At 38.8% G+C, this 23,941-nt stretch overlaps 2 protein-coding genes across 4 annotated transcripts in view; both read right to left on the bottom strand.

Moving 5' to 3' along the window:
- LOC111044924 (E3 ubiquitin-protein ligase TRIM37) overlaps positions 1-10,150 on the bottom strand; it is a 28,933-nt gene extending 18,783 nt beyond the window's left edge. The window contains exons 1-6 of one of the 2 annotated variants that reach the window (XM_022330193.2): positions 10,044-10,150; positions 9,410-9,486; positions 7,006-7,259; positions 4,819-5,029; positions 2,369-2,685; positions 983-1,192 (exon numbers count right to left, since the gene is read on the bottom strand). In XM_022330193.2, the coding sequence (XP_022185885.2) occupies positions 983-1,192; positions 2,369-2,685; positions 4,819-5,029; positions 7,006-7,259; positions 9,410-9,460 (1,043 nt within the window). In that variant the 5' untranslated portion in view covers positions 9,461-9,486; positions 10,044-10,150. Of the gene's footprint in view, positions 1-982; positions 1,193-2,368; positions 2,686-4,818; positions 5,030-7,005; positions 7,260-9,409; positions 9,487-9,870 lie in introns of both variants that reach the window. The other variant, XM_022330192.2, reaches the window with a different exon arrangement.
- Positions 10,151-13,938: 3,788 nt separating this feature from the next.
- Positions 13,939-23,941, bottom strand: part of LOC111043226 (helicase domino) — a 95,444-nt gene continuing 85,441 nt past the window's right edge. For both annotated transcript variants that reach the window (XM_039436179.1, XM_039436180.1), the window contains exons 46-47: positions 17,957-18,115; positions 13,939-17,025 (exon numbers count right to left, since the gene is read on the bottom strand). In XM_039436179.1, coding sequence (XP_039292113.1) covers positions 16,810-17,025; positions 17,957-18,115 — 375 coding nt within the window. In that variant the 3' untranslated portion in view covers positions 13,939-16,809. The remainder of the gene's footprint in view (positions 17,026-17,956; positions 18,116-23,941) is intronic.

Genomic DNA, 23,941 nt, shown 5'->3' with positions numbered 1-23,941 from the left:
GAAGTTTCTTGCCATTTTTCTATAAGGTACTATATTTACTTTAATGAAAATATGGAGATATATTTTTCTTACATCTGTCTCTAATTTTATAATACTATATATGGGGGATTTATACTTATACTGACTTCTTAACATGACTCTCACTAAAGAGGACCTATTTCGGACTATGTGTAACCTTTTCTAAATTTGGGAGAGGAAATTTGGCATAGCACAAGGTGATTTTTCTCTCCCTATCATTTTGATGATGTACTTATTGTATAAATCATATATTTTTCTAGCATCTGTCACTGATTTCATAATATTATATTCGTAGTATTTGTACTTATACTGACTTTGTAACATGAATCTCACTACAGAGAATTATGAGATCTAATGCACGTTTCTTATAAAAACTGAATTGAATTGTGTAATTTATTCAACTCAGGCTGTGATCTGATGCATGTTTGTTGAATGAAATTGACACCTACTTGGAAGAGTCAGGCAGGCCAGATGTGAGCTCGAGAAAGACAGAAAGACAGTTCGAGATAGACAACTTGAATCACTGATATGTCTAGTATAGAAGGCGGTGGCAACAGAGAATCGGCAACTCTGTAGTCTTATAATTTCTACTGACTTAATAACATGAGTAATCTCACTACAGAGAAGACTGTGATCTAATGCACGTTTCTCAAATAAACTAAATTGAATTGTATCATTATTTCATCCAACTAAGGCTGAGATCTAATGAGGTGTCATTCGTAAGTGCGATATCTCTAAAATACGAGTATTTTAAGTTTTCGTTATTGTGTTTATTATATAGAATTATCAAAACATTTCAAGGTAATATTAACATATTGCCGTTCAAATGCAAAAACCAAAACTCCCTAACCTTTCTCATCCCTTTAAAACCTAATCGAAATATTCATACACTAGACAATTTGAAACTCGCAGTTCTGAGGCACTCCCATATTAAACATGTTTGTTGGATTGAATTGACACCTACTTGGAAGTGTCGGGCAGACCAGAGGTGAGCTCGAGAAAGACAGACAGGTAGTTGCCCCTGACGACACCGTTGCCGTCCGGGTAGACCTTGAGTCGCCAGCAGAGGCCATTCACATGCAGTGGCGTCGAGTAGACCGGGTCGGCTTTGTGCTGCAGCTGGGTGAAGCCACTCATCACAAACGTGCTCGAGTCGTAGCCCGGCACTATTTCACTGCAATCACAATCAACATCTCAGTTCATCGATTAGAATTTATGTCGACACAATAATTGACCGAGCAAAGTGAGGTCTAAGATTCAAGTCGACGGTTTGGCATTTCACTTGTTTAAATGTTTATATGTTGCGCATTTACGGCGAAACGCGGTAATATATTTTCATGAAATTTAACAGGTATGTTCCTTTTTTAATTGCGCGTCAACGTATTTACAAGGTTTTGGAAATTTTGCATTTCAAGGATAATATAGAAGGAAAAAGGAGCCTCCTTCATACGCCAATATTAGAGTAAAAATCAGACAATAGAATTATTCATCATAAATCAGCTCACAAGTGATTACACAGATGTGTGGAGAAGCCAGTCTATTGCTGTATTTCCATAAGGTCTATAGTTTCAATCAGGTACTTGTGGATGAGAATACTGCGTGAGGTCGACTGTTCACAGAACTACTAGTATCCAACTAGTAATGTATGGAAAAAGGGTACTAGTTCATCAAATAGAAAAACTATTAACAATCACTGAAAAAATAAAACACTGATAGATTAGAATATAATAAAAGTTATTACAGATGGGTCCAAAAATGTATACACTAATTGACAGTGAACGTAAAAAGAACAAAATAACGTACACCTCTGAATCTTACTGGGTGGGTATCGTAGTTCAATGTTAAAATGTAACACATTAAAATGTAAGTCCATTTTAAAACATTGAAGAAAAGTATGAAGTAATACCTATTGAAGTAATTACCTATTCGGTAATTTTTTGAAAAGAATTTTCAATTCATTGACTAGATTGACTTAATTAACTAGTAATTCTTTTACTAGTTAAATCAAGCTGATTTTGGCTATATTGTTCAACCTTTCAAACGGTACAACATACCTCTCATCTCTCAAAACTTAGATTTACCTTCAGCACTTCTTGCTAACATGCTGTAGTAATAGCCCTTATTCTAGATAAACCTTGATTACAAATCATCAAGGCCTTCATACCTTTCTACGATTCAAATAAAATGCATATATTTTATTGCCACAGACAATTTGTTTGAATCGGCCACGTCAAAAATCAATCAATTTATTTACAATACTCAAAAACGCATGAAATACATTGCAGTTTGTGATTAAATATTATAATCAACAAAGTTATTTGAATATTGGATTTGAATGAACGTGTGTTACCTGTGAAAGTCGGCGGGCACAGGCGCAGTGACAAAGCTGGCCATGGGCTTCTTGCGCAGGTGGTGGATCATGCGCAGAAGCGAAGCCGACTGGCCAATGAGCTCGGACTTGGCGCACTTGTGGAGGTGCTGGTCGATGTCCTGCAGTAGCGCCTCCAGCTGTTCCGTCTCCTGGATTAGACTCGACTTCTGGCCCATCAGCACCAGCAGTTTGGCCTTCAGCTGCGCGTCAAGTCGCGCGATCATCAGCTCCACCGCGTTACGGATTTCGCGCACGCGCTCGTCCTTCGCCACGCGAACTGATTCCACGTTACGCTCCTACACAACAATCACAATAAATACATACATTTATTCCCTTTAAATTACAAACAAGCAATCAAATTGATAAAATGTGCAAAATATTTTAAATACAATATAAAATTTACTGCAGATTTATACAGTGTCATACGAAACGTATAACAATCAAAGACAATAGATTCAACATGAAATTTGCAACAAAAAGTGTCCAGTAAAATTTTCTTGTATCGACATTAGTTTTCGAGATTTTTCAAGAAACTTAGTTTTCGAGACTATAAAACTATCAGGCAAAATCATATTTTTATCTTTAAATTACACGTATTCTCTTTTGCGATTCATATTTTTTTATCTTCTTAATACATATGACAAAACATAACCCATTTTAATGAAAATTTTAACGAATGAAAATTCGGGGGAGGAACAGTTTTGGGCTGTGCCTGTTGATCCTCCACCAAATTATTTAAAAAAATAATTGTGTATCATTAAATCAATAAAATAATAAAGAATACTGTACAAGCTCACGATCAGACTTTTGTACAATAATTGATAACTTTATTCTATAGTGAGGTCCACGTTATAATGACAGTATTTGATCAACTTTGGTATTGCTATCCTTGTTTATCATTCGACAAAGCCGGTGGTACTATCCTTTTCTAGGTCCAGAACGATGACAATTATGTTTTTGACAGTGTAGAAACATAATTAATTAATGCAGAGAATCGGCATCGCTATTCTTCTATCTTTATCCACTGCCATTATAACGTGGACCACACTATAGTGTGAATGTTATTCGAATTTTATGTATGAATTTTTAGCCTACAAGGAACAAATAAATTTGAAAAAATCGTCGTTTGATATCTAATTCTAAAGATATTGTTGGAAAGTGGAAGAAATTTACAAAACGATTCATATAATTTGTTCATTTGTTTGACGTTTTTGAACTTTTTATGAGCGCTCAATGTTGGAAAAAGTACATTCGTCAAGTTCAATGCCAAATTGTGAACAGTTTGAAGACGAAGAGAAAGTTGACCCTCTTCCATTCGCTGAACATGTCCCAGCCATCTTGAACTATGAGACTTTACAAATGACGCAATGTCCTGCCCCTGTATGAGTGGTGCATCCAACTCACCATTATATTTTATTCTCCACTCCAGACATAATTTTCACCTGTTGGCCCACAGCATTATTCTTTCAGCAACTGTGAGTGCTCTCTCATCTACATCGGTCATTGTCCAGGCTTCACAGCCATAGACAATGATGGGTTTCACTAGCACAGAATACATACAGAAAAGGTAAATTCCTATCCGACCAATGCATTTTACGTGGCACGGTGACCGTGCTATCTTTCTAAAAATTAGAAATCAAATTTACCGCTAATTTCAATACAGACTGAAATCGAAGCATTGCTACTTTTCTTCATATTTTAAAAAATACCATGACATCACTTAGAATTATTCAATTCAAATCAATACATATTATTATAATTTAATAATATTTGTGATATTATAATGTATAATGATGATTAATACAGTGATTGGAAAAACTTTTATAAATTCTGATACAATCTACTATCTACTTTTTGACAAGACGAAAAAGTTGAAGAGCTGATAAGACCGAAGTTGACTTGAGACCGAAGAACTGCTAAATCATTGCCACTCTAGGCGGCACTGTCAAGATTGACTTTCCTTCAAGATGGCGGATTTGGCGACACGATTCTGGCCGAGTTTCCATTCTGTATGTATTCTGTGTCACTAGTGTCTGGTACAGCCTAAGCTAACATGCTTTTGAGGTATTTGAAGCCTGCTTTTGAATATAGCAGCATTTGTGAAGTATGCTCTGTCAGGCTGTCGGAGTTTGTAAGTATTGTAAACAAATGTAAAAAATCCATTGCAATTGAAATATTCTAATACAAATGACATAGTAGATGTTTAGGATAAGTAATGCGAGCGATGCTTAGCACATGAGTCCCGAACGAGATTTTAGCGAAGACTGGAAGTTCCCTCAATTTAGTAGCTGATGTAAATCGAATGACAGGAACGAAATAAGAAATGAAGCGGGATTGGTCAATTAAGAATAAGGAACAATAGGATGAATAGGCGGTAGAATACAAAATACTAAAGGCTATACTAAACAGTAGATATTGTTTGAACTGACCACATCCTGGCTGAGACTGACAAGCTCGATGAGGCGCCTGCGCAACTGGGCGGCCTCGTCGCGTATCTGCGTGCGGTGCTGCTCGTAGACCTCATCCAGCGGCTTGAAGGTGTGGCCCGAGTGGCGGCCCCCCCACAGCGCGCACCCGTGGCAAATGCACAGGCGGCATGTCCAGCAGTACACTGACAGTTTCTCCTGGTGCGCCAGGCATCTACAAACGCAAGATCCCCAAATCAATAGCATTGGTCATTTAATGATAATTATACATTAAACCCCAATTCCTTGTCCTAGTTTCCTCGTTGGGTAGCTCTGAAAAGAGCTGTTTCTAAAACTCATCTTAAGATGTTTGTGTGTGTGCTAGTTTTAGGCCAGGAGATCAGAGATAGTCTGGCCGCCAAACGAACTTAGGCAGAAACTTTTTCCTTTCCAATACGTGCATCATTGCCAATATCCAACCAATACCAATACCCCACAGACGTCTGGAGTGTTCACTCCAATGGCAGAAATACTATGAAAATAAAATGAAACCAAATAATAGGATGGGAGGGAGCAGCAGGCAGAAAAAACAAAACCCAACAGAGAGGAAAGAGAACTGAAACTAAACAACAGGAAAAGAAGCATAAGAGAACCAAACGATAGAGCAGCGGGTAAGGGGAAGAAGAGAATAAGGCAGGGAAGGGAAGGCCAGTCCACTATGGCCTTCCCCTGCTTGTGATTGTGGAGAGGCTAGACAGACACTGAAGCACATCATCGGAAATTGTAATATACGTGCCTACCAAGACGATTTAAATGATTTTATTTCGGCTTCTCCACAATCACTACACTACCTTGACAACCTCAACATCAAAATTTAATATATTTACAATATCTTATCAACCTGACAACGGTCTCATGACCAGATTTTTTCTTTGACTACCTACCTATATGTTTGTGTGCGTATATATATATATATATATGTTCCATACGCTTAATTAATTATACATTAAACAATTGAATGCCATATTTGTAATTGCATTAAAGACCTAATTAATTGTAATAATTCGAATTCTCAGATATATCTTCGTTTTCAAGGTATTGTATAGGCCTATGTTCTATGTTATGTCTGGAAACTGTGGTCATGCGTTGTTCAGGGATGTTCCTAGTTATCAAACTAGGAGAGTGACATCTGATTTACTAAGACTTCCTAAATCGTATACCACTTGTTTCCAGAAATCGTTTGTATTTCTTGGCCCTAAGTTTTTCAACAACATTCCTCTTGAAATTAAGATATCACAAAGTCAACTTGTTTTTAAAACAAAAGTTCTAAGATGGTTAAGAGCCTTATGCCTGACTATCTAATCTGGAGACCTTATTCAATGTGATTTCATAGTTAAAATACTCTGATAATGGTGGTTATGCATTGGGAGAATGAGCTGGAATTAGAAAGTGAGCATGGTTAGTGTGAATGTGTGAGTGATTGGTTGCTAATTTTTCTTTCTTTCTTCTTTTTCTATTTTTCTACTTCTCTATAAATACATAAATTATCAGATATTCATTGGTTGCTAATTTTTCTTTCTTTCTTCTTTTTATATTTTTCTACTTCTCTATAAATTGATAAATTATCAGATATTCATTCCTGCTCGCAGACGTAGAGTATTTTACTCTCAGCAAGCAGTATTTTACTATCAAAATTCACAAATTAGTCCTGGTTTAGCATGCTTGAATTCTTTTCTGAAGTTATTGTTCAATAATTAGTCTATTATGTACTTTATAATTATTAACTTATTACTCTAATATTGTTAAGCTGTATGATTTTTTTCTTATAATTTGTAAATATTGTGAATTGGATTAGATGAAATTTGAATTCTCATTTAGAGATCAAGTCAAAGTTGAACATTATCCTATCATATAATTATTATTATTTATTTTTTTTATTGTCAATACTATAGCTATCTAGTCTGGAGACTAATGAGCTATTTTTTTCTACCCTAACATACTACTTGAAAATGTTAACAGCGAATATCTCATTAGATATAATTATTAACATTATTTTTATTTATTCAGCCAGTCAGAATTTATACAAATTCTAGGAAAGTAGCACAAGCTAAAGCCCAAAATGGCTCCAATTCCAATTTATACCACAGTTCAAATTTAGCTAATCGTGATGATGTGTGTTTCTGTAAGCCTGGATGACCAATAAACACCAACCTGTCGTTGTCGGTATTCGGCGGCCTAGCGCTGGCCTGCAGCGAGTCGAGCTGCTGAGTGACCTCCTCGACCCAGCGACAGTTGACCAACTCGTGGAGGTGCAGCGACGCACGACAGTGTGGACATTGCGACCGCTGCTCGGTCAGCCACCGTCTGATGCACACGTAGCAGCACAGCTTAGAACAGTGCGGACAAAGGTGTGCGTCGCGAAGCTTCTCCATGCAGATGAAGCAGCGGAACACCTCCGCCAGCGTCTATAGTTCATCAATCAATCAACTAATGAATACATTCAATATGAAACGTTTTGCTGCCTTTAAAAAATACAACAATTAAAACAATAAACAATTCAGAATTATACTGACGGTAATTCCTTGGTCATTTGACACTTGAGTGCATTTGAGGTCATTTGACACTTGGTCAACAGCACTTTTTAAAGAAATGAGATAATTTCACATCCGGATGTAGAATTTTGAGATCTACTCTTTGGTAAAACCACTTTAGCCCTACTTCCGTTATCAAGACCATTATAACATCCTAATTCAGGTATTGCAGATGAATTTTGGGAATCTATGCTTGGGTATAAACACTTTACTGTAGTTAGTTTGAAAATGTGAATAGCTTGCTGTTTGGATGGTGTAAAGTATCATTTGGTAAAATGACTTATGTCGTCTTTTTTCATGGACCAAACAACTCAAGTCCACTTATGTCGTCTTTTTTTCATGGATCAAACAACTCAAGCCATAATTAAATTAGTAGTTTTTTATTTTTTCATCACTTTGGAATGATAAAATCATGAATAAGTGTATTTTGAACCTACATTGTAAGTTTCATTGTGATAGGATCAAAAATATTCTTGAAAAAAATGTTCGAACATACAAGATAACTTTGGACTCCATTTTCTCAAAACTGCAGTTTTGGACTCAAGTGCTTATGACAAATGACCAAGGAATTGTTAATGGACACTGACAGTTTGAAATTCTTCCAAGTATACATTTCATAATTCAGTGGTAGAGTTGTACAATACAATAAATATGATAAAGATTAGCTGCGACCATTGCTGTTAGTGCTGGCCACTATAATTTCAACCAAACTATATTATAAATAGAACCTACTTAGCTTTTTTAGTCCAGGCAATAAATGCTCAAAAGAGGGTATTGAGGGAAAAGTTTGGAAGACAATTTTTGACCCCGCAGATCTGTTTAGGGTAGTAAGGAGGTAAACATATCAAAAATTTCCACCCCTACCCCCTATGCTAAGAGAGTGGGGGTGTTAAAAGGTACCATTTTTTGGTTTCTCATTCCCTTAGTACATGAGTTAGGAATAGGGACTATTGATATGTTCTCCTCCTAACTAGTCTCAACAAAGCTGCTAAGTCAAAAATTCCCTTCAAATTCCTATGTCAATTAGTCTATTGTTGCAAAACTGAAGATTTCTCACCCAACACTAAAGCTGCTGCAACAGTTGTAGGGAAATGCGTAAAAGTGTGAGATTATACATCCAATTGAAGAGAATTCAATGCTCTATAAGCTCATAATTATCATGGATTTTTTCCATCGATTTTTAAAAAGTTATAAGAGCAAAAGTAAATAAAAAATGGAGGCAAACGTGTTTTTCAGAAATGTTACACCTTCAAGAGCGGATGATATCTCAAAAACTAGAGAAGATATAGAAAATGTTGTTGGATGAATATTGTAGGAAATTATGTAAGCTTCAACTTTATGCAAACCTATATCAGTTATGTCCGTAAGATGAATAGTTTTTGGGTTATATGCGAGAAACCAAAAAATTGTATTTTTAAACCACCCCTATATAGGCCTACCACCTTAGCACAAGGGGTACTTTTAATATGTTTACCCATAGCCACCTCTAATACAAGGCCGCGGCCTACGATATTACAACGTCGCAGTGTAGGCCTAGAATCTAATACATGATTGGTGCAAAGATTTTAAAAAATACCAGCTGATCTTTCTCACCAATCATGTATTAGATTCTAGGCCTACAATGCGACGTTGCAATATTGTAGGCCGCGGCCTTGTATTAGAGGTGGCTATGGTTTACCTCCTTACTACCCTAAAGAGAACTGCGGGGTCAAAAATTGTCTTCCAGACTTTTCCCTCAATAACCTTTCCTTCGCTGGACTATTTGCCGAAGACAATTTACTTACATAAGCAATAATCTCATTAGGATAGTACCTGAACACTTTCTAGTAAAATCTCATCAATTAGAAATAGAGTTGAATGGCTAAAATTTGTCAATGTATCTAATCTCATTCATGATTGATCTTCTCATCTTTTGTTACATCCATTTATATTTTATTTTAGCACTTAAAACATAAAATGTGCGGGGAAATTATTTTTCTGCCAGTTTGACGTTGATCTTATAGTAAATCCAGAATAAAACTCACCTCAACACTATGGTCATCATCCATCTTGTTTAATTTTTTCTTTGTAGCCATGTTAGATAATAACAGACATCATGAGTCTGAAAAAATGAAAATCTGATTAATGAAAACTGAAAACTACTTATTTGACAAAATAGATAGGCCTAGGGCCTGGGTATTGTTTGTTTTATTGATACTGCAATGATTGAGCTTTGATTTCATTTTGTCTAGAGGGTAAAATAGATTAAATAAACAGTAATGCATCATTTTTTTAGAATTAAAAAAAAGGTAATTTATTGCTAAAGATTTTTTATAAAACTTACATCTTTCAAATGAAAGAATACGGTTTGGATTGAATTCAACTCAACTAAATCTAAGTTAGGATAAGAATAAAATTATAAAAAGATCACTTCACTTTAGCTCAAATTTATTCTGAACTAGTTATGACTTTGATTATTTAAATTGATAGAAAATTAAACTCATACCTTTCTTTCTGAACAAGAATAAATTTTAAATGTGTCCTACATACATGGAATCAGTAAAATATTCAGATTTCTATCAAATGATCAATTATCAAATGATCTAAAAATACTAGGAAATTTTTTAAACAATTTGAAAATTCTAATGCATGGAAAATTTCAGTAGGTAGATTTCTTACATCTTCAAAATAAATCGCCTTTCTACAAAGTGAAACACTACCAAAAAAGTAAGAACCAGACCAGACAACATCTAACATCTGTCAAAATGTGAGGGCATTGAACGATCAAACTGGAAACAATCATAGAGTAATAAAAGTATAGAGTGACTTTCTATCTTTTTGCTTACAATGAAACTACTTCTCAAGACTACCCTAACATTAAAAACAAAAAAGAAAAAGAAAAATTGCTCGATGTGAGAGTAGACAAAACTGAGTTGATCGAAACGTATAATTCAAGTGTGAATAATCAATATTTTTGTTTAAAGAGATTAAAGTTGATTAAAATATTTATATGAGAATGAATTAAAGAGAATCAACCATAAAGATTGATCTACGATCCTCTATTATAGAACTCATTGTAAGGTGCCATCTTGGCTGCTGATTCAAATTTATGAAACTAAATTTTTTTTCAACAAGCAGAAGGATGATAAAATTAGCAATTTATTGTTAAATTGAGGAGAAGTATAGTGGAAGAATTGAGACAGTGCTGGATTTCAAATTCAAATGAGGATTCCCGGCTGATTGCTGTAAGTTTCGCGCATTATTTGAGGGAATCATTTTTTAAATAATTTTACGGAGAGGGAACCCCTGGACTCATTTTTTATCTGGGGGGTTTTCCCCAGACCCATCCACTACAGAAATTCATGAAGGTGCCCGTGCATAAAAAGTTGAATAAATATAGAATAATTTATGGCAAAAAATGACAATTTTCCTTTTATATTATACTAGCCGTCAGGCTCACTTCGCTCGCCATATCCGTCTAGCGATCCGACTGGATCGTCCAAAAATGAGATCAACGGGCTCGCTTTGCTCGCCTGCATGTAGACCTCAGAGGAACCTCTGTACCGAATTATGGACCCCCGACTGGATTGTCCAAAAATGAGATCAGCGGGCTCGCTTTGCTCGCCTGCATGTAGACCTCAGCGGAACCTCTGTACCGAATTTGAACGTGTATTATGTCAATTTGATCTCGAAAAACACCTGTTACTATATCGGCATATCTTTGGCGAACAAAATTCTTCCATCTCAGCTAAACCTGTGTAAGCTTACTGAATTTTTTAAATATATTTCCATCAATTATTGAAAGTGCAAAAAACGCTGGAAAACGCAGATTTTGGGTGTATCTGGCATAATTTTAAATTTCTTCTAACACAACATTATTGCACCACAGCTGAGCTTCTGTTGTAAATTTGAACATTTTCTGTTTATTTGTTCTCGATAAAGCTGAGAAAACGCTAAAAAACGCAGATTTTGGGCGTATCTTTGGAAAGTTTTCCAAATCCGTTCTTATTGCGCCTCTAAAGGACCAACTGAACACACCTACCAAATTTGAAATGTTATGTCATATTTTTATCATGTTTGGATGATCCAGTCGGGGGTCCAGACTAAACGGATATGACGAGCGAAGCGAGCCTGACGGCTAGTAATATAATATTCCCAGGAATAGCTCTGATTGAAGTAGCAGTACCCAATCAATTTTTCCGCGATAAATCAGGACCTCCTAAATAGGTATTTAGGAGATACTGGATAAATTGGTATTTAGGAGGTCCTGGATAAATGCATTTCAATCAAGGAGGATCGTCCTTGATTTCAATATTCAACTTTGTGCCAACCTAACAAAGTCAACTCAACTTAATGCCAACCTGACAAAATTTTTAATTTAGTTTGTTATGTCATATTTTTATCATATGTTAGGACGATCCAGTCGGGGGTCCAGACTAAACGTCTGGCTAAACGGATATGGCGAGCGAAGCGAGCCTGACGGCTAGTAATATAATATTCCCAGGAATAGCTCTGATTGAAGTAGCAGTACCCAATCAATTTTTCCGCGATAAATCAGGACCTCCTAAATATGTATTTAGGAGGTCCTGGATAAATGCATTTCAATCTTCAACTTGGTGCCAACCTAACAAAGTCAACTCAACTTAATGCCAACCTGACAAAATTTGTAATTTAGTTACCAGAACAACTGTTTCAAAGAGGTACTCTCTCTAGATTATAGTTCTATATTAACATATGGTATGGACATTTCAATTTTTGCGATATTGGAATAAGAAGAATATACATGCTAAAAGACGAACTTTAAACCCTTAAAAACCACCCTTAGAGTTAAAATATCGTCAAAAAATTTCTTAGTGCGTCTCTAAAGGGCCAACTGCGAACATACCTACCAAATGTGAACGTTTTTGGTCCGGTAGATGTTTAGTTCTGCGAGTGAGTGAGTCAGTCAGGGAGTGCCATTTCGCTTTTAAATATATAGATTGAAAATTCAAAATTTCCAAAAAATTATGTCGACGCGAAATTCAAAAGGAGCATTCGAAAATTGCTGTCTAATTTTATGAAAATCTACTGCCGCGTTTCGCTGTAAATATACTAAAATAAAACATATAAACATGAAGAGAAAGGCAAAACCGTCGACTTGAATCTTAGACCTCACTTGGCTCGGTCAACTAAATCGATATAATCAAGATTTCAAATATATGATGCAGTATGAATAGGTAATGAATCGGTACCATATTTTTAGGAAGGCATCACCAACTAAACCCACAAATAAAGAATTATTTATGAATCTACAATTATATTTGACATAAACATTTATAAAATTTGAAGACAGGTATATAAAACATTTCAGAAACTTGATGCAAGTAGTTTATTTATCCACTCATTATTATACAAAAGCCAACCTGTTATATAAATTACTTGTATTATCTTGAAATAGTTTTACATCGAGAAAGTCAATTTCAGATTTCAAATAAAACAATGGTAGTTTTGAATAAGACTCTAAAATTTGTTTCCGTTCTTAATATTTATAAATACAGTATGAGGAACATTTAGACGAATTTATATCAATAATAATTGTTAACACTTGAAAAATCGGTGAGTACATGAGGAAATAAGTAGTATCTAGTATGAAGTCCTCATTTGCTGCCATTTCTATGCATGATATTGACTATTATAATTATTATTATATTTATCAACAAGTAAAACTACAAATATTATGAACACTATCAAGAAAACTTCACTTCACAAGTCTCACGATAGTCTAAAAATGGAATATTATGATGAAAAGTTCTAATAAAATTGTAACTCAATCTAAAATTAAATTAAGTATTGCACTGAAATTGATACAATTCATATTATTTTCATTATTATTTTTTCAAGTGTTATGAGTGATATCAAAAGTAATTAATATTTTTTCAATAAATATTGAATCTGAAAATAGAAAATGAATTTGATTACTCTAGTACCCTAAGCGAATTTATAATCACGTGATATTCTTTGGATAAAAATTTGACTTTTAGTTTGCAAGCTGACTATCTATGTTGTGATAAATGTTGTAAAACTAATTTACATTGGAAAAATTGCACATCCTTCAATACTGCAAAATAATTAAATTATTTGTTATTGTACTCGTTTAAATAAATAAATTATATTAATTTATCAACTTCTATTTGGAATATTAACTCACAAGGACAAAGCCCCTGCAGAAACAAGCAGATGCTACAAATAAGATTAACAACTTATTAAGATAATAATTTTAGCATGAAGTTTAAAAATTGCATATCGTATCAAAATAATATACTGAACAATATTAATTCATTTCATTATAAATAGAAACACCATGCATAAAGCGTAGCAAACGAAGACTTCTATAAAATTAAATAAATCTGGAAGAACAGGTATGGAACAGGAATTACATCATAAACTCAAAGCCAAGTATTATTCATTTACTGATAATCATCCAATTTAATGTAATTAAATTCTGAAGACTATTGATGTGATTATGAATACAGTATGATAGCTTGCATAACAATATAGATAAATGCATAATAATAAAGAAAGTTGATTCATAAGCCAGTTTACTTACAATTATGGCAAGGAATATTATACTTTTTTTCTTTTCCACTGTTATGTGACAGACACGCACAAAATTTGAACGAGATGGGGTACTTTTAAACACGGAATTAGAAAAATTATTCATAAGTGAGTTATTCATCGAAAAAGAGGAATATTATTGGCAGACACCAATATTGGATTACTAATATTGTTATTTGGATTGTCAACAACAATAAATACAAAAAGCAACCATTTGTAATATACATTTTACAACTGTTTTAGATTGGTTTTATAATCAACTGAACAGCATCTCGAGAAAAGCAAGAAACTCTTGCTAATATCTTCTAAAATATTAAGCCAAGTTTAAGAACTGTTTTAGGTAAGTTCTAAGAGCAGCTTAATTCGTTAAACATAAATACATTTGAATACATAAAGAAATTTCAATACTTTATGAACAATATTTACATTAATTGAAATATTACGTATAAAAGACTATAACTAACAAACTTTGCTATTCAAAATATACAAAACTTTATACATAACTTACAAACTAACAATTTTTATTTTTATTAAGCCCTAATACCGTGCAACTGAATAGGTATTTTCAGATAAAAAATGATCAATTAGCTAAATATCCAACTTAACAGAGGACACGGTATGATTCGAATTACATAGGCCTAAATGTGAAACGATAGAATTACAGTTCTGGATACTGCAACTAATTGAAACAAATAATATGGAGATGAATCTCTATATCCTTCTCCTATCAGTAGTTCATCTCTTACCAACAAAATAATATCATTATTTGTCATTACTTTGGAATAAACATCACCTACCAGCCATATAACAAATACAATAATGCTGTTTCGGTTAGGAAAACAGAGAAAAACTAATGAGAGACGAAAATGTTTTCCAAAAATAAAAAAATACCGTAATTTATTATTGTAAAGTACTTTGATACATCAACTTTACAATAAAGATACTGAATTGATAATTTCCAACATATTTGCACTTTCATAAAATGTCATGCTAAATACTAGATTACAATAATAATTGTTGTAGCCAATTTTTCAACGAATCAATAGTATCTCAAGAACAAAAAGAGATAAAGTGTATTGGCTATAATGCATCCAGAACCTATATTTTTGAGCTTCAATTATTTAAATAAGTTTACACATCCTTGATCATGTAACATTTATATCATGCATATTTTCCACAGGTCGTGTGATATTTAATACAAAAGTGATATTATTTTATCAATATCGATGGGAAATAAATATTAACTAATCCATAATGAAACAATATTGATAAATAATAACAAACTTTAAGAAACATGTTACATATTAGAATATGCACGAGAACAACTAAGTTATTTATTTATAACTAAATTGAAAAGGTTATAATAATTAGCCAGGTACTTTTATTTATTTTTATAGATAATTTATATCAATTTATTATATACACTTTATTCAATTATTTCTAATCGATATTATCTTTTTAATAACTTTATACTTCCATTTACATTTATAAATAAGAAATTAATTACTTATTCTTGATAAACAATAGTTAGATTGGAAAACCAATAAAGATTCAGCCTGAATCAACATGAATTATCCATCAAAATTTCACAACAGTTATAGTAAATTACTAAGGAGTTTGGGAAAATAGTTTATGAAACTATAGAAACTCATCTATGATAAACAAAGAGTGAAAAAACGGTCTAATTCGAGGGTTTCTCCGCCGGAATGATAATACTACATGGGGATAGCAGATAGCCAGAGCCTCCGCGACCATCAATAGGTTTGAGAATTTGTGACCTAGCATTAAGCGCACTCAAAAACTATATTTCGCCCTATACCAAATACCACCACACAAGATATAATAATATACATTCATTGGATCTTGATACTGTGAGATTTGATCAAGACTTGATTCAATAATATTAATTTAAATTGATTTTGTACGTTCTAAGACAATCTATGGAATTAGCAGAGATAGTTCGATTCTTAACCTTAATCGAAGGAATTCATGAGTATCTTCAGAATAAAGTAATATCAATATGGTGGAAAGTCCTCCAAAGTCAGTAGCCAACTAATTTTAATATTTAAGAATAAATTCCGACAAACAGCGAGTACCAGACAATACTCTGAAATAAGATTACGAAATTATTTGTTTGTCATTTGTTGTATTTTCTTGAATCAATTAAATCCAATTAATGTATGAGCTTTCCATATTGAACTGATACCTTACAACAGGTACGATAAGGACATCCAATTTACATTTTCAAGTGGATAATCTCTTCTAACATTTGCATCAGCAATTACAATAATACTATTGATAAAATTACAAAATGCATTTCGAGCTCAATCTCTTGTAACACAGTGACAAAAATTTCAAGTAATTGTATTAAAAACTGAAAAAAACGGATTTGTATATAATCGTAAATCCTGATCCTACTATAGATCTATAAATGTAATCGATCGTAATCGTTTCCCGATTAATAAGGGTTTTGCTATGTTTTTATTCGATGTCAGAATGAAATATATTATTTCATCTACCAACATTTTATAAAACAGACACCACCAATACACACATGAATGTAAAGAGATAGTCTGTCTATAAGGAGCTACTTTTCAGCAAGTAGTGGAAGTGATATCTAGAAAAAGAGTATAGTAATACTCAGTTTCAACATATTACTATGAACTATTTTTGAATGGTAGGAATACCACTAGTTTTATTTAATAATATACATTGGAGCTCTTGTTATGAGGTTTACTCTAGTGATTGAATAACACAAAAAGTACGCTCAAAACTAATATTTTACCAGCGATTTTTTAAAGAAATATTTCTATGGCAAGATTAATAGATGATCGAAATGCTATGGTACTGTTTACTCTTGTTGATCTGGTGGATTTATAGCCAGCAGTTGCGGCAGAACTTTGGGCTGTTCTCCTGGCGTCTGATTGGCTGGAATTGTGAGCATTGTGGTGGGCGTGGCCTGGCTCACAGCCACAGCAACCAATGGCGAGCCTCCGCTGGCTGTCGTCAGTCTCATTGGTCCTTGGCGCACTGTGATGCCCTGACCTTGTTGTAACGCAGCTGACACCTACAAAAATAATAAAATTGTCTATTTTGAACTGCGATTTCAACAATGGAAATTTTCATATTCGATATAACTGATAACGCCCTGCAGAATTTTATAAGCTGGAAGGATTTTCACTTAATAAGAAAAACTATTGACAATATTACAGTAGACCTATTTCGTGTAAAGTACCCGGTTGTCTCTGTATTTATTTTATGCTTATTGAGAAATTACTGTGTTGAATAAAAATAGAATTTTATCTTACCCTGAAAGACTATAAAGAACTGCAATCGGTAAATGAAACCAACACCCGGATTAAAATAATGCATATCGCTATAAATCACAAGAGAATAACAATTATTATAATCTGTCTCAAAAGGAAAGCGACTTGAAGATAGTTGACGAATTAGCTGATCAAATAAAAGATGAACACTGAAGATGAAATAGGTAAAATTATTGAAATAAACTAGTGCTTTTTGATGCAGAACGAGCTAATTCATAAACACATAAAACAAACATAAAAATTCATAAAACTCTTTATAGCATGAAGTATAAAATTCAATTTGGTTTATTCGAGTATTTTAATAGGGCTAAGTGCTACTTGAATGTTACAGGCTCAGCCCAAAATTGTTCCTTCCCCGAATTTTGATGAATACACTAGTCCAAAAAGTAGATTATGTTTCATTCACTTGTGAATTTGGGTCCAATTTTCAGTGCAAACACTTGAAAACTAGAAATTTTGAATTTATATTGCTTAAAACCAAATCGAATTTCATGAGTGATTTACGGTGACATCTGACATCAAAGAAGTTACTCGAATTAACATCCATTTACTGAATCATTTATTATCTTCATTCACTGAATTAAACCAATTCATTCAACAAATGTGGATTCAATTTTGTCAACAACAATAATAGAAATATTGAAGAGAGGGAGTTGGGTTAGTTTAGGTTACCTGTGATAGTAATGCCTGTTGACTGTTGACCTTGATGGTGCCAGTGAGGCCGCCTGGCATGCTGACACTTGGCCTGCCTGACGAGTCTATCTGCACATTGGGAACAGCCGTCGCTCGCATCCCACTGGCCCCCACTGGCCCACCCGCAGCCGTCACAACCTAAATCAATCATTCAACTTAATCACAATATTTACCAAAAAGTGATTAACAAATCAAAAATTTATAAATTTACCACTTTTTATTCAAGTCAATAACATTATTTACCAAAAATCATGCAGAAATGATTTGAAAAGCACAAAATCGCTTTCTCCCAATGCAAACAAATCGTTCAAATAATTTCATCGCGCAAAAGTCATCTATATATATAAAAGCGAAATAGTATTGGTTCACATACTCACTCATTGAGGCGGTGGGACCTTCCCGCAAGGGACTCCCTACCAATGAAAGCCATACGAGTTTACTTTACTTTACTCACTCATTCGCAATCAACAGAGCTAAAAATCTACGTTCACATTTGGCATGTATGATCAGTTGGCCAACTAGAGGCGCACTAAGAAGTGATTTGAAAAAATTCAAAAGATACGCCCAAAATCTGCGTTTTCTCAACTTTTTCAAGAACAAGTGGCAAAAAATGTTCAAATTCGCAACACAGGCTCAGCTACGGTATAGAAATGTTGTATTGGAGGGGTTTTGAAATAATACCTAAGTTCCGCCCAAGATCGGCGTTTTCTAACCCTTCTCAAGAACTAATTGACATGTTGAAATGCATGTCCTGTAGTAAGTGGTCAGTCTTAGAATACCTTTCTAAGAATACTACTTCTATAAATTTGAAGTACTCAATAAAGTGAGTTTGGCCGGTTTCCGAGGTCGGGATTTAGCTAAGTTCTGGACTTGAAACAGCTGGAGTCAGAAAATTGTTTTTTTCGAAACTGGGCGCAGTCGCAGTTTTTATGGTAACCTTTACTTTCTCATTTCTATAATATTGGTGTTACGGCCAACGAGGTCTGGTTGGCGGTAACAATTGGAAACGTTTTTCCTTGACGAAATGAAACATTCCTAAATAATTAAATATAGCTGAAACTTCACACTATTTATCCTCATTTTATTTTGTTTTCAATTTTCTCATCATCATCATCATCCACGGCTCTACAATCCAAAACGAATCTTGGCCTCCTCCAGCAATCGCCTCCATTCTATTCTGTCCATGGCAGCTAGTCTCCAATTTCTTACACCAAGCCTCCTTGCATCTTCAGTGACTGAGTCCATCCATCTCAGTCTTGGTCGACCAGGGCGTCTTCTTCCTTCCATGTTGTAATTCATGATTCTTTTAGCCGGATATGAGTCATCAGCTCTTTCAACATGGCCTGCCCACCTGAGTCTCCCTACTCTGATAATAGCCAGTGCATTGGTGTGGCCGTACATATCATACAGATCCCTTTTTTTTTCTTCTGTGCCACACTCCATCAATTTGCACACCACCAAAAATTCGGCGTAGAATCTTTCGTTCGAAAATGTTGATCATATTCTCATCCTGTTTTGTTAGGGTCCATGCCTCACTGGCATAGGTCAGCACAGGCAGAATCAGTGTGCGGTAGATTCTTATCTTTGTCTCTCGGCTCAAATTTCTTGATCTGAAGTGTTTGGCTAAACCGAAGTATGTCCTATTTGCAAGTAGGATTCTTCGCCTGATCTCATGTGTTGTTTCATTTTTTGAGTTTACTGAAGACCCAAGGTAGACGAACTCATCAACCACCTCCAAACCACAATCAGCTATCAGGTCACACTGAGCAGCATTCAATCTATGAGCATTGGACCTTGATGAGACCATGATCTTTGTTTTCTGCTTGTTTATAATCAGTCCCATACTATTTGCTGCTCCTCTCATGCTATTATATGCCTCCATCATTCTGAGTAGATTTTTGCCCACACCTGTCTCTATCAGAGTTCCCAGTGTCGCTCTGGGCCGGCTAAACTCAGTCGGCGACTGGGGTGGGCCGCAGCAGGGGACGGGAGTCTTGGTGGGGCGTCCGTCAACCACCCTCGTTCGAGTCGGGGGTTGAAACAGGGTTTTGAGTGTTTTGGAGAAATGTTTCCCTCTTTTAAGAAAGAGGGGCCGTGCTTTCGCACTGCCAAACAGGGTTGGTCGCGGAAAGAAGGGAACAGGAACCCTGCAGTGTTAGTCGTGAGAAAGGGCTTCGTGTCGGGACTAAGTCTTAGTCCTCGGGCACCGGGTGTCTTCCCGGGGTCCGGGTTGGTTGCGGAGCTCTGGTAAAGGCTTTCCCTGGCCTTCCCAGAGGTCCTCTTGCGATCCCGCACTGGACTAGTGCGCTGCGGCGGCCAGCACTCTGGACTTTCCTAAGTCCTACTGGCCGGGCACTAGCTGTCCTCCTGGGGTCCGGATCGTCCGCGGAGTTGCGGGAAAGGCTTTTCCTGGCCTTCCTAAACGTCCTCTTGCGATCCCGCACTGGACTAGTGCGCTGCGGCGGCCAGCACTCTGGACTTCCTAAGTCCTACTGGCCGGGCACTAGCTGTCCTCCTGGGGTCCGGATCGTCCGCGGAGTTGCGGGAAAGGCTTTTCCTGGCCTTCCTAGACGTCCTCTTGCGATCCCGCACTGGACTAGTGCGCTGCGGCGGCCAGCACTCTGGACTTTCCTAAGTCCTACTGGCCGGGCACTAGCCGTCCTCCTGGGGTCCGGATCGTCCGCGGAGTTGCGGGAAAGGCTTTTCCTGGCCTTCCTAGACGTCCTTTTGCGATCCCGCACTGGACCAGCACGCTGCGGCGGCCAGCACTCTGGACTTTCCTAAGTCCTACTGGCGGGCACTAGCTGTCCTCCTGGGGTCCGGATCGTCCGCGGAGTTGCGGGAAAGGCTTTTCCTGGCCTTCCTAGACGTCCTCTTGCGATCCCGCACTGGACCAGCACGCTGCGGCGGCCAGCACTCTGGACTTTCCTAAGTCCTACTGGCCGGGCACTAGCTGTCCTCCTGGGGTCCGGATCGTCCGCGGAGTTGCGGGAAAGGCTTTTCCTGGCCTTCCTAGACGTCCTCTTGCGATCCCGCACTGGACCAGCGCGCTGCGGCGGCCAGCACCCTGGACTTTCCTAAGTCCTACTGGCGGGCACTAGCTGTCCTCCTGGGGTCCGGATCGTCCGCGGAGTTGCGGGAAAGGCTTTTCCTGGCCTTCCTAGACGTCCTCTTGCGATCCCGCACTGGACCAGCGCGCTGCGGCGGCCAGCACCCTGGACTTTCCTAAGTCCTACTGGCCGGGCACTAGCTGTCCTCCTGGGGTCCGGATCGTCCGCGGAGTTGCGGGAAAGGCTTTTCCTGGCCTTCCTAGACGTCCTTTTGCGATCCCGCACTGGACCAGCACGCTGCGGCGGCCAGCACTCTGGACTTTCCTAAGTCCTACTGGCCGGGCACTAGCTGTCCTCCTGGGGTCCGGATCGTCCGCGGAGTTGCGGGAAAGGCTTTTCCTGGCCTTCCTAGACGTCCTCTTGCGATCCCGCACTGGACCAGCACGCTGCGGCGGCCAGCACTCTGGACTTTCCTAAGTCCTACTGGCCGGGCACTAGCTGTCCTCCTGGGGTCCGGATCGTCCGCGGAGTTGCGGGAAAGGCTTTTCCTGGCCTTCCTAGACGTCCTTTTGCGATCCCGCACTGGACCAGCACGCTGCGGCGGCCAGCACTCTGGACTTTCCTAAGTCCTACTGGCCGGGCACTAGCTGTCCTCCTGGGGTCCGGATCGTCCGCGAAGTTGCGGGAAAGGCTTTTCCTGGCCTTCCTAGACGTCCTCTTGCGATCCCGCACTGGACCAGCGCGCTGCGGCGGCCAGCACTCTGGACTTTCCTAAGTCCTACTGGCCGGGCACTAGCTGTCCTCCTGGGGTCCGGATCGTCCGCGGAGTTGCGGGAAAGGTCTTTCCTGACCTTCCTGGATGTCCTATCTCGCCTCGATGCCCCACTGGTGGCCTACCAATGGGGAGTCAGGTTTCGACCAAACCTGACGTGTTGTCGTTGGTCGAAACTGGCAACCCGTCGTCCAAACAGGTTAAGTGTCGTTTAACACTCGCCCCAAACGAGTGTAGAGCAGTGGAGTTCACTGTGTGAGAGGCTAATCAACTTTAGCCTCGACACAACTCCCGGTCGCTGAAGAAATCGGAGTTCACGTAGTACGGGTGTACTGTGACGTTGCTAGCTGCTCGCTGCTTCCTTCTCACCTCTCTCGACCGCTCGACTTGGCTCTCCGAACCCGACTGCCTCTTGCTGGCCTTTCTCGAGCCTCCCTCAGTGACCGAGAGGGAGGGGAGAGAGGATGCGCAGCAACGCTGAGCGGTAGGCCAGTGGCTGGCTTGAACGTTGACCCCTCAGATTCTATGAAAGATAGCCGAGCGTCAAATAAATGAGCCCTAAATTCAATGCCTTTCTCTAGTTACGATATACATCGTGACACACTGTTCCTACTAAGGGGAGGGGGGGGAAAAGAGAGGGGGAGGAGAGGGGGGGGTGAGGATGGAAGGGGTAAACGGCAGACAGAAGGACCCAAATGCCTGAGTACATTCTGCCGCCTCTCCGCCGGTCAACATAGACCGAACATAAACTGGGCGCCAGGTTGGTTCCTCGCCAACCGGTTGGGTGATGCGTCGGCACCATCCGAAGAAATGAGCAAGCTACCCGGCCAGATCTTAGGCCTAGCTTCAGAGAAGATCTTGAAGATCTGCGCCGTGCTTTCGCATTGCGTTGAGACGCCGTGTTCGCACACTGCAAGAGACCGCCGTGTTTGCACACTGCAAGAGGCCGCCGTGCTTCCGCACTGCGATGGGGGACGCCGTGCTTTCGCACTGCAAGAAACGCCGTGCTTTCGCACTGCAAAGGACCGCCGTGCTTCCGCACTGCAATGGGGGACGCCGTGTTTGCACACTGCAAGAGGCCGCCGTGCTTCCGCACTGCGATGGGGGACGCCGTGCTTTCGCACTGCAAGAAACGCCGTGCTTTCGCACTGCAAAGGACCGCCGTGCTTCCGCACTGCAATGGGGGACGCCGTGTTTGCACACTGCACGAGGCCGCCGTGCTTCCGCACTGCGATGGGGGACGCCGTGCTTTCGCACTGCAAGAAACGCCGTGCTTTCGCACTGCAAAGGACCGCCGTGCTTCCGCACTGCAATGGGGGACGCCGTGTTTGCATACTGCACGAGGCCGCCGTGCTTCCGCACTGCGATGGGGGGACGCCGTGCTTTCGCACTGCAAGAAACGCCGTGCTTTCGCACTGCAAAAATAAGGACGCGGTGCTCTCGCACTGCAAAAGGAATGCCGTGCTCTCGCACTGCCCGGGGCGCCGTGCTTCCGCACTGCCAGGAACACCATGCTTTCGCATCGCGAAAAGGACGCCGTGCTCCCGCACTGCAGAGTTGCCGTGTTTCCACACTGCCGAGGACGCCGTGCTTCCGCACTGCAGATGAGAGCGCCGTGCTCTCGCACTGCCAGGAAGGGCGGGTAACACAAAAAAAAACGAGGTGAACACACCTCAGACAGGTTCTGAGAACCTAAGTAGCATTGCAAGGGAAACGCCGTGCTTCCGCACTGCAAAGAGTCGCCGTGCTCTCGCACTGCAAAAATAAGGACGCGGTGCTTGCGCACTGCAAAAGGAACGCCGTGCTTTCGCACTGCCCGGGGCGCCGTGCTTCCGCACTGCCAGGAACGCTATGCTTTCGCATCGCGAAAAGGACGCCGTGCTCCCGCACTGCAGAGTTGCCGTGTTTCCACACTGCCGAGGACGCCGTGCTTCCGCACTGCAGATGAGAATCGCGGTGCTCTCGCACTGCCAGGAGGGGCGGGTAACACAAAAAACGAGGTGAACAACACCTCAGACAGGTTCTGGGAACCCAAATAATATTGCAAGGGAAACGCCGTGCTTGCGCACTGCATGTGCCGGGCTTTCGCCCTGCATGGCCGTGTTTTCACACTGCCTTGCTTCGCCGTGCTTGCGCACTGCA

The sequence above is a fragment of the Nilaparvata lugens genome, chromosome 10 (assembly GCF_014356525.2).
Source record: "Nilaparvata lugens isolate BPH chromosome 10, ASM1435652v1, whole genome shotgun sequence".
In the NCBI taxonomy this organism is placed as follows: Eukaryota; Metazoa; Arthropoda; class Insecta; order Hemiptera; family Delphacidae; genus Nilaparvata; species Nilaparvata lugens.
This window is presented reverse-complemented; position numbering and strand designations above follow the sequence as displayed.